The sequence below is a fragment of the Onychomys torridus genome, chromosome 16, assembly GCF_903995425.1.
Source record: "Onychomys torridus chromosome 16, mOncTor1.1, whole genome shotgun sequence".
Taxonomy (NCBI): Eukaryota; Metazoa; Chordata; class Mammalia; order Rodentia; family Cricetidae; genus Onychomys; species Onychomys torridus.
The window spans coordinates 14,717,213-14,729,681 of NC_050458.1; the positions used below are offsets into that span (position 1 = coordinate 14,717,213).

At 34.5% G+C, this 12,469-nt stretch overlaps 1 protein-coding gene across 3 annotated transcripts in view; it reads right to left on the reverse strand.

Moving 5' to 3' along the window:
* Csmd3 (CUB and Sushi multiple domains 3) overlaps positions 1–12,469 on the reverse strand; it is a 1,137,155-nt gene that overhangs the window by 386,483 nt on the left and 738,203 nt on the right. For all 3 annotated transcript variants that reach the window (XM_036207646.1, XM_036207645.1, XM_036207647.1), the window contains 2 exons: positions 8,649–8,837; positions 2,367–2,483 (listed from right to left, as the gene is read on the reverse strand). In XM_036207646.1, the coding sequence (XP_036063539.1) occupies positions 2,367–2,483; positions 8,649–8,837 (306 nt within the window). The remainder of the gene's footprint in view (positions 1–2,366; positions 2,484–8,648; positions 8,838–12,469) is intronic.

Genomic DNA, 12,469 nt, shown 5'->3' on the forward strand with positions numbered 1-12,469 from the left:
TGATATTGATTTCAGTTTTGCCAACTCTCCATCCCCATAAGACAAAATAGATATAGCTTAATTTCTCTTTGCTTATATCTTTATTTGTTTTATTCGTTGATGCAGAGAGTGTCAACCGGCACCTTGAAATAATGATCCCCTTGACTTAGCCTTTGGAGGTCTGAGTTTAAAGACAAGAGCTAACATTACCAACTAGAATTAACATCCTGACATTTTAAAATATATTTAAGAAAATTTTTATATATCCCTTAAACCAGAAGCAGTATAGGCTAAATGATAGTATAATTAATTGACTATCAACCTATTGAACCATCTTATGTGCTCAAGCACTGTAACTGAATGTTGAGTAATGAAGAGATATTGTGGGCAATACATTTGGAAATTCTTTAAATCTTTAGATACTACCCAAGATTTTTATAAATCTCTAGAGTATTGATGTTTACACTCAAGTATGAGAACTCTGAGTGTATAATGCAAACATAAATGAAATAGAATTAATTTTAAAATTATATCCTAGAATCTTTGAGCCAAAAAATATGGTAAAATGGAGGAGCAAATATGTAAGTCTGTTATGAGAGTAGAAAAAAAAAATCTGTTGAATGTATAATCATACAGTTTTGGCTATTGGTGATAACTTTAATGTAAAGTCACACTAATCTAAAAAGATGAATTATATGATTAAAAACTCATCAATTATTAATATTCAATAGTATTAAAAGTTAATGAGAATGAGTATAGGCTTCACTAAGGGAAACTCCCTGGAGCATAAGTGTTTAGTGTGGACAACTGAAACTTTTTAGAGGTAGGGATTCCCATAGTTGGATCAACTTCAGAGAAAGAGATTTAAAATGATAGTTTGTTTGCTGTTTTATGTATTATTTTTGTTTTTTTGTGAAGGTTTTCCAACATCAGAGATCCAAGCATGTATAATAATTTAAGAAATGATTAAGGTTTTCCAAAGGGAGAACTTCTCTTTAAGAGGAACTGGTCATAAAAAGACACCCCATTATGTTTCTAGACACCAATAGTAAGAAATCAGTGTAGCTCTGAAAGAAGGCTGCCCTCTTCTCCCAACTTAAAGTCTTTCATGTCACTCTGTCATGTCATTGGAACAGTGCTTCAAGCAAACTTCACTAGCTCTTAAAAAAAAGGTAGCTAAACTTGCATGCCTGCTATGTAAATACTGATTTAATTAACACATACAACCTGTGATGATGTGAAACCTTAAGTGTTAATTAAACCTCTGTTTATATAGCAAGCAGTGGGTGGCCCTCCATTTTCTGGTATAATACCAGGGAGCTTATTTTAAACTCCATTAATCCAGTGCACAATGAAATAACAGGATGAGTTCCTTAATTTCCAACAGAAACTTCTGTATCCGAGGACACAACAGAAACCAGTTTTATAATTTTAAGAACCTCATTGCTTCTGCTACTTCCTGTATTCTCATGTTAACAGTTTTTCTCAGTAGCATTTACGTCACTACAAGAAACCTAAGTAGAAAAGTCAGCATATAATAACTGTGTAGAATTTTATTAAAAGCAAATTTATTTTATAAAAATATAAATTTACACATATGAAAACAATCATTTACTTAAAAAATCCTGACAGTATTTTCTCAATGCTAATTTTTACTTTTGATTTATTAGTTCTTTCAATAACAATAATAAAATATATAATAACAATGTATCCACAGTTGTACATGAAAAATTACTCAGCAGAATTTAAAGACCAGTCTATGCTTCCAGGTAAATAATATTGGCTCATTATTGCTGTAATATTGTGGGATGATAACCTTTTCAGCGTGGCCACTTGGATGAATTATCTTGCTAATTTTCTAGTCTCATTCCATTTGCATCAATTAACCACTGTGGTCCTATATCACCTTTCACTTGTAGGCTTACTTTTAAAATTAGCATCTCCTATGCACATGAAATAAATTTAAAGTTCATCTTAACAATGTAAGACATACCTGACATTCCATTCTTGATATTCAGCACAGCAGAATTTATGGAATGATTAAAACATTTAGGGAGATATCACTATAATAATACTTTATAAACATTATATGTAAATACGGATTAAGCACTATGTGATGCTGATGTCTTTCAAGTTTTATTGATGAGAAAAGTCCAAATACCATGAATTTTCTATGCCATAAGAAAAGTCAGGTAACACTAGCAAAATTTTGATTTAAAAATAAGCATGGTGTAATACTCTAGAAAAGCTTATATAAGCCTATACTGCATTTTTTTTCACATTGAATTTTTCATACTTATCTAGTTTTGGACATGAAAAATGGCTAAAAATATAGACTCAATGAAAACTCAAATGATAATCCAATATTCTTGAATTAAACAACTTACCTTTTCCATGGGTTACATCAACTGTCCATGTACAATTTAGAGAGTTGGGATAAAATTCTGGGTAACCAGGTGATAAGATTGTCCCACTGGGTCCTCTCACATCTCCTCCACATAATGCTGAAAATACAAAGAGAACATTCTAATCAATCACCATTGGAGAGGCAGAGGCTGAACAAATCCCTTATCGCCTCTCTTGAAACAGGATGAGTCCCATTATGCTTGTCTAATCAACTTCCTCGTTATGAGGAGTGTGGAAAGACTTCTTTCAAATACAGCAAAATCCTCTCATCCATTGCAGCACCAGGGAATAAAAATGTATTAATAGTCTCTGAGAATTATGACTGGCCCCAAGAGAATGTAGCTCAGGATTGCACATTTGAATTTGAAGTATATACTTACTGTCTTCTAATTATAAGCAACATTTGCATAAATTGATGGTCAATTAAACATGAGTAATTAATTGTTTAGCAGTTTCTCTTATTAAACACTAAGAAATGAGTTAATATTGTAAAATTGTTTTCTGTAGATTCCTGAAGGGATATGTGTCACACATGATGGAATTCCTTTTAAAGCAGTGAAGTAAGTTGAGAAGGCTTTGAAATTATCTTTGCATCTATATTTCACTGAGAAATTAAGATACTAAACAAATAGGGATTCTTGCAGGGACACAGAAGTCACAGCTATCTTGGTGATAAAGATTGTAAGCAATATTTCAGAAAAGTCAAGCAAATAAATGTTTATGATCTGCCATTGATCAAATTAACTAAATCAATATTCATTAATTTGGAGGAAATATATCTTCTACCTTATAAAGTTCATGAATGCCTAGAGTATACATTAAAATCAACAATTAGGTAACTTTATCTATGTTAAAAATTAAAAGAGAACAATAATAGATATCAGTCAGGATTCACATTCTAATTTACATGGAAAGGACAGCTCCCTTGGATATAAACAGGGCAGTCACAACCATAAACACAGCATTCCAGCTTTGCTTTGTTTCTAGGCTAGTTTCCCCAAGAGAGCAGAAAATTCAGTGAGCTTTGTCCCTGTATACTTCCATGATTATTGTTTTATTTCCAAGTGTCAATGATGATACCAGGAAGATGCAAGGCAGGCTGGCGGCTCCCCAACTTCATCTAACTGGAAATGCTGAGTCAGAAATCCCTAGGAGTGTTTAAATATCATGGTTTGGACTTACATGGCTATTGAATTTTTAAATATATCTACATTTTTCCTTTCATATATATATATACATATGTGCGTGTGTGTGTGTGTGTGTGTGTGTGTGTGTGTGTGTGTGTGTTTGTATGTATGTGTGATGACATAGATATTTACAAAGTCATCTTAACAAATGATCTTCTGGAAACAAAGCACATACTTCCAAACAGATTTTTTTTTTAATCAGGCCATTATAAAATCATGCATGAATTGGGGGGTTAAAATCATGCTTAGGGTATGTTCAGTCCTACCTTGCTAATCATTATTACTGAGTTTCTCACTTTCCTCTTGATGTTTTATAAATCTAAACTGTGGTCTTGTTTGTCATTCTACTATGTACACCATGCTAACTCTGTCTTTTTGATAATGCCATTACTAAGGTGGACTTTGTTTATTTTCTTTCTCTATTTTTCTTATTGTCTTTCGTGTGTGTGTGTGTGTGTGTGTGTGTGTGTGTGTGTGTGTGTGTGTGCGCTGTGTACATATTTATGTCTGTGTGTATGCATATGTGCATTCAGGTGAGGTTGCATGTGTGTGATGTATGTGGAGGCCTAGAGTTGAAGTCTTGTGTTTTTCCGCACTGTTTTCTGGTCCCAGAACTTTTCAGTTAAGAAGCTTTCTTAGGGATCATCTGTGTCTGTCCCCCAAGTGACAGAATTACAGGCAGTGCCATTATGGCCCCAGGCTTTTACTTGGTTTTTGAATATCTCAACTCTGGAAAGCACTTTATACATCAAACCACCTCCTGAGACTCCAAAACTTTGAATTATTTTCGTAGATTACATTACATCTGTCCATGTATTCTTCCATTCAAGAAAACACAAAACATAATCAACAAAGCATTTTATGATTTTATTAAGTGAAATGTAGTGAATAAAAATAATCTGTTGGATTAAAACTTATTTCTCTTTTTGAAAGGATGTGGAATTTGAACAAAACTTTTTAGTGAACAGCAACAACAAAATTCTGAAGAATTATATGAAGGTTTCAGAAATACAGAAAGTGGATCAGAATGTCAATTTGTAGTACTCTTCCCATATGATGTATTTTCAAAGGTGTCACTTGAAAAGAGACTGTGGTGACACATGCCTGTAGGTCAAATACTATGTTAAGACATGGAGATTCCTTGGGATCTCTATTTTGAAGCCACCCTGAACAACATTTCACGACTTCTAATATATATAAAAAAAAAAAATCCACAACTTTATCATTTACTTTCTTTGAGAGTCACTTAATTCTATCATCTTTAAATCAATCTCTTTTTTAGTATTTTAATGTGTTAGTATTATTTTTGATGTCTTTTAATTGATCTATGTCTTTTAAATTCTCATCTTCAGATAATGTTGCCTCTTTGTTCTCTCGGTGAATATTTATTTCCCTTAGCGATTCTATAGCTTTATTGGGGTCAGCAAACCTTGTATTTTATACAACTATAATTTTTATCAGTCCTAGGATATAATGACCTGACAGAGACGAGTCAAATAATTAGAAGTGCTTTCTTACTAGTCTGGCTATGGACTGGTATGATAGTTTTCTGTAACTCTTCATATTGGAACATTAAAGAACTCTTAAGCTTTTATTGTTTTGAAGATGTAAGTATATATGCTGTCTTTCTTGACATGGCCTCTGTGCTAACAGCTCTCCTCTTGGAAAAGGCTTATTTCAATAGATTACTCAAATACACAAAGAAAACTCTCAGTGAAAGACGAAATTTGATTTCTTGCTTATTATCAGCTATGACAAGCATTCCACCATGCCTTTTTAGACGTGATGAGCCGAACCACAATTTCTGTTTTTGCTTTTTAACATCAGTGAGTGTATGATTTTTGTCACTCTGACTAATATAAATGGTATCATACCAAGTACAGGGAAGATGTGCTGATGATTCTTTTGAACCTTCTTATGAAGACAAATTGGCCTAAGACAGTTCCTAAAATATGATAGCATTGAAAGGACTTAAATATTTAATCATGGAATGACAAATGCAATCTTCCCACATGAAAAGGACTAAGGAGAAGTGATTGGAAGTCACATTGTAAATAGGAGGTACAGCCTAAACTGAATAATACGTAGATGAACAGGCTGTGCCTTGTGACAAAACACATGTGACTTTACTTCTGAATCTTAGGGGAAGTATGTTTTTCACACTGCACTTTTATATATTTGTAACTGAATCCCTTTTGACTTCATCGAAAAAAAAGAAAGCAACAATGGTTACTGTCATGCAATTTGCTGTAACAAGGAACTTTCCATTACAGAGCAGTCTGTATAAATTTGCATGAAACTATGTATCTCATTATAATTCATTTTTAAGATAATGGACATCCATGGGCAAGAAGCCAGTGTGTACCCTAAGTACTTTCACATGATTGGCATTTTCAACAGAGTTCTGTTCCAGCTCACAATACATTTAAAATGGGAATAAGTGTAGAGTTTCCTCAAAAAAGCTAGAAATAGAAGTACTACATAATCCAGCTATCTCATTATTAGGAATATACTCATGAGTTTCTACATCCTACTCCTGAGATACTTGCTCATTCGTGTTCACTGCTGCTCTATTCACAATAGCCAGGAAATGGAAGGAGCCTAGGAATCCCCCAATAGATGAATAGACAATTATAATGTTGTACATTGTGTAATGCAGTATTTATTACTCAGCTGGTAAGCAAATGAAATTCTAAAATTTTCAAGTAAATAGACAACTGAAAATCAACATTGTGAGTGAGGTAACCCAGACACAAATATTAAATCCATTTATTTTTCTCTCACATATGGATATCAGCTTTTAGGCTTTGGATGTGTATATTTCATTTAGAATACCCACAGGGAGAGCCTTTGAAGGGAGGTAAAATAGTACACACTTGTATAGGGGTAAAAGGGAATAATGAAATAGGAAAAGTTTAAATGGGATGAAGGATGTGAGGACAGGAGAGGAGAAGAAATATAGGAAGGTGATAAGCATTGAAGTTTATAAAGACCTCCTTAAAAAGTCAAATGAAGAACAACTGCTGAAGAAGGCTCCTGAAATATAAACATACACATATGTAAAAGAACTTAAATAGAGTTACTATATAATGAAGCAACAATTCCTTCACTAGACAGCACTGTCTAATGAAATCTAAATGTCAGGAATGGGTTAGTAAGCAAAATCAGAGACCCCATATATTATAAGCTATCACCATTGCTCTTAGTTACCCTCTATAATTTGAGAGGAAAATACTTTTTCTGAAAACATCAGGGAACATGGGGAAATCGAGCTGTTATTCACCTGGAAGTCTCATTCCCACCGGTTAGCTGTCACATCACCAGAAGGTGTTGTGTACACTACCAGAGGGGGAAAGTAATCATCCGTCTTATCCCGCAGACAAGTCTGAAAGCTATGATAAAAATCTAACCTGACGAGGTATGCTCACTAGTGCTATAGTGGGACGATTGTCTAGGGAATAAACAACAACTTTCTGACTGGAGACAAGGACAGTTCCATAAGTTGGATGCCTTCTCTGGCATCGGAATTAGGGCCAAGAAACTGTTTATAGACGACACATCATAGTCCTTAAAGAAGGCCGTACGACTGTTACTCTGCTAAAGTGATGTGGTATTTAACTGAATCCTCACACTCATAGACTCATAGATTAGCACAGACCTCAAGTATCATTGGTGGGAACTTTTTGTTCCAGTTTTTATTTATTTAATTTTTTTCCCATATACTACATTCTGACCATAATTTCCCCTCCCTCCTGCCCTCTCAGTCCCTCCTCTTCCCCTTTGCTCCCCTACATCCACCTTTCCTCTACAAAAGAGCAGGCCTTCCAGGGCTATCGACCAAACACGGCATAACAAGTTACGTTAAGACTATTATACATATAGTATAGCACCTCATACTAATACTGGAGGAGACGACCTAATAGGAGGAGAAGGGTCCCAAAATCAGGCATAAGAGTCAGAGACAGCTCTCACTGTTAGGAGTCCCACAAGAACTCCAAGCTACACTGCCATGACACATAATGCACAGGACCTATGACAGACCCATACAGGCTCCCCGACTGTCAGTTCAGTCTCTGTGAATCTCTATGATCCCTGGATAACTGATTCTATGGGCCGTGTTCTTAAGGTGTTCTTGACCCCTTTGGTTCCTGCAATCATTCTTCCCACTCTTATGTGGGGTTCTCTGAGCTCTGCCCAATGTTTGGCTGCATCTGCTCCTATCATTTGCTAGATGAAGACTATCTGATGATGATTATGCTAGGCTCCTGTCTGTGAGTAGACTAGAGTAGAATGCCATTAGGAATCATTTTGCAGTAGTTGGTAATTATCACTTGGCCCCAACTGGTCAATGTGCAGAGAATAAGTGACTATGGAGTTCTTAGTCATAAGTGGGGCATTGATATAATATCTTCCTTCTAAGGTGTAGGGATAACTGTAGAGGAAGCATTGGGAAGATAGTAAGATCCCAAATATGTAGAAGATGAGAAAACTGTATTTTCCAGAAACAGTATGACAGTAACATATGAACTCACAGAAACTGTGTTTCATACATAAGAAATATAAGCTTAAGCTAAACCAAAATCCAAGCATGTGGGGATAAGGAAGTCATGAAGTTTCCCCCCTAGATGAGGAGTTATTTTTAATTAATAGCTACCAAGAAAGGAAGAGTCTGTTTTCTTTAAGGGCATGATCCCTGGTAGGACTAACATCCTTCAAGGGAAAACCATACACCTTAGTGAGCACAAAGGAGACTTGATGGGTTTTTTAAAAATTGAGTTTATAAATTTAGGTCAGTATAGAATGGGAGGGTGGATCTGAAACAAGATACAGGTTGGGGTTAAGTCTGATCAAAATACATCATATGAGATTCTCAAAGAATTAATAAATATATTTTTAAGACCAAATATTTAAACATGGGGTAAATATTATTTACTATCAATGTTCTTTCTTATCTGTTAAGTAGATTTGATAAAAGTTGCCAAAATTCAAAATATTTTAGCTCCATGTTTACAAAGACCATATCAGTATCTTTTGGTTTATGAATAGGCGTATTTTATAAAATGAATGAACTCTTACCATCACAGGTTGGGAGTGGATGACTCCACCAGTGGTTTTTCTCACAAAGAAGGGGCTCTTCATGACTCAGTCGGTATCCTGGATCACAGCTAAATGAAACAGTTGACCCAATGGAAAAATCATGGCCATACCGACGACCATGGACAGGAATTCCAGGGTCTAGGCAAGAGTATGTGTTCACTGTAACACCTGAGAAATGAAGGCAGGAAAACAAACAATTAGACTCACTGGATTCAGATTTGCTAAAGTTATTCCTATTTCATCAAACAACTGCATATATATATATATATATTGATTAGATTCTGGGATACAGAAGAAACCTATCTTCATCTGATCAGAGAACTTTGTTTTATACTTGAAGTTCTAGATAGAGCAATAAGACAACAAAAAGAGATCAAAGGGATAGAAATCATAAAGGAAGAAGTCAAACTTTCATTATTTGCAGAAAATATGATTGCATACACAACTGATCCCAAAAAAATCTGCCAGGGAACTCCTACAGCTGATAAACTCCTTCAGTAATGTGGCAGGATACAAAATCAACTCAAAGAATTAGTATACCTCCTATATACAAATGATAAAAGGGCAGAGAAAGAAATCAAAGAAACATCACCTGTTACAATAGCCACAAATAATATAAAATACCTTGGGGTAACACTAACTAAACAAGTGAAGGACCTGTATGATAAGAACTTTAAGTCCTTGAAGAAAGAAATTGAAGAAGATCTCAGAAAATGGAGATATTTCCCATGCTCCTGGATAGGTAAGATTAACATAGTAAAAATATCAATCCTACCAAAAGCAATCTACAGATTCAATGCAATCCTCATCAAAACCCCAACACAATTCTTCACAGACTTGGAAAGAACACTACTCAACTCCATATGGAATAACAAAAATCCCAGGATAGCTCCAAATTTCTGTACATTAAAGCAACCTGTGGAGGCATCCCCATCTCTGTATATAGTCTTAGAACAAGCCATTTTATTACAGTCCTTCTCCATTAGAAATAGGACCAAATTCAAGATTAATCTTCTGGAATTTAAGGTCAACAAATTAGATTCGACTATCTAACTATCAAAAAATTCATTATCTTTCAATGATGAACCTTCATTCCAACTGGTCAATCTTCTCACTACTTCTGTGCCAACAATCCCAGGAAAACCTCTATTTGTTACTTTCATTAACACCATCTTCCATCAAAGATAAAATTACCTCAGAGTAAAGGGTTAGAAAAAGATTTTCCAAGCAAATAGACATAAGAAGCATAAGACATAAGGTGTAGCCTTTCTAATATCTTTCAAAATAGACTTCTGACCAAAATTAATCAAAGGAGTTGGGGAAGGACACTTCACACTTACTAAATGAAAAACCACTGAGATGATGTCTCAATTATTAATATCTATGCTCTAAACCCAAGAACATCAAAATTTGTAAAAGATACATTGCTAAAGCTTAAATTATACATTGAACTCTACATATTAATAATTGGAGACTTCAACACCCCAGTCTGACCAATGGATATTTTGTCCAGATAGAAACTACACAGAGAAATAATGGAACTAACAGATATCTACAAAACATTTCAGCCAAACACAAAAGCATGTATTTTCTTCTCAGCACCTTACAAAATGATTTCTAAAAGTTAACTACATACTTGATTACAAAGTAAGGCTAAAGAGATACAAACAAGAAAATTGAAATAATCCTCTGTAATTTATCAGACTACCATGGATTGAAGCTGCATTTAAACAACAGAAATTATACAAACTCATGGAAACTAAACAACCCCATACAGAATGACCACTGGGTCAAGGCAGAAATAAAGAAAATTTAAAGACATCCTAGAATTCAATGAAAATAAATACACAACACACCCAAACTTAAAGGAACACAAGGAAAACAGTTCTAAGAGGAAAGTTCATAGCACTAAATACTTTCATAAAGAAACTAGAAAGATCTCATAACAGCAACTTAACAGCACACGTGAAATCTCTAGAACAAAAAGAAGCAGACACACCTATGAGGAGTAGATAACAGGAAATAGTCAAACTGAGGGCTGAAATCAATAAAATAGAAACAAAGAGAACAACACAAAGATCCAATAAACAAAGATTGGTTTATTGAGAAAAATCAACAAGATAGACAAACCCTTATCCAAATTAACAAAAAGACAGAGAGAGAATATCCAAATAAATGAAATCAGAAACAAGAGAGGGGCATGCTGTGAAATAATCCTTTTGTACATTGTAAAAATGTATAACTCTCATTAGTTAATATAAAGCTGACTGGCCAGAAGTCAGGCAGAAAGTATAGGTGGGACATCCAGAAACAGAGGACTCTAGGAAGAAGAAGACAAGGTCAGAGGAAACACATCATGCTACTAAAGGTACTGCCAAGTGACAGAGCATAAATAATGAATATGTGTTTAGTTCAAATGTAAGTGCTAGTTAGTAATAAGCCTGAGCTATTGGCTGAGTATTTATAATTTATAATTAGTATAATTAATATAAGCCTCAGTGTGTTTATTTGGAATAACTGTGGGACTGAAAAACTTTGTCTACTGGAACATAACAACAGACACCAAGGAAATCCAAAGAACCATTGTATTTAAAAAACCTGTATTACACAAAATTCGAAAATCTAAAAGAAATGGACAAATTTCTTGATAGATGCCACTTATCAAATATAAATCAAAATAATACAAATAATTTAAATATAACCTATCACTTTAAGGAAATTGAAACAGTCATTAAAAATCTGCCCACCCCCAAAAACAAACATCTGCCCACCCCTTAAAAACAAAACAAAAAACTAGGGCCAGATGCTTTCAGCAGATTTCAACAGATTTCTACCAGACTTCAAGGAAGAGTTATTACCAATAATTCTTCCACAAAATAGGCACAGAAAGATCACTGCCAAACTCATTCTATGAGGCCACTGTCATTCTGATTCCTAAACCACACAGACTCACTGAGCAAAGAAAGAGAATTAGAGATCAATTTCCCTCATGAACATCAATGCAAAAAGTACTCAATAAAATACAAACTCAATCCAAAAGCACATGAAAAAGATCATCCATCATGATCAAGTAGTCTTCATCCTCGAGATGCAGGGATGGTTCAACAAATGATTATATGTCAGTTTAATCCATATAAACAAAGAAAACAACAACAGCAACAACAACAAAAGCACTTTGTCATCTCACTATATGAGGAAAAGACCTTTAACAAATCCAAAACTTCTTCATGATAAAAGTCCTGAAGAGATTAGGGATAAATGGGACAAACCTCAGCATCATAAGGGCAATTTACAGCAAGCCTATAGTCAACATCTAATTAAATGGAGAGAAACTCAAAACAATTCCACTAAAATCAGGAACAAGACAAGACTTTCCATTCTTTCCATATCTATTCAATATAGTATCTGAAGTTCTAGCTAGAGCAATAATATAACTAGAGGAAATCAATGGAATACAAGTTGGAAAGGAAGAAGTCAAAGTATCACTATTTGCAGATGATATGATAGTATACATAAGCAGCCCCCAAAATTCTACCAGGGAACTCCTACAGATGGTAAACACCTTCAGTGAAGGGGCTAGATACAAGATTAATTTACAAAAGTCAGAAGCCCTCTTATACACAAACCACAAAGTGGCTGGGAAAGACACCAAGGAAACAACACATTTCACAATAGCCACAAATAATATAAATTATCTTGGTGTAACTCTAGCCAAGCTAGTGAAAGACCTGTATGACAAGATCTTCAAGTCTTTGAGGCAAGAAATTGCAGATGATATCAGAAGAGAAAATGATCTCCCA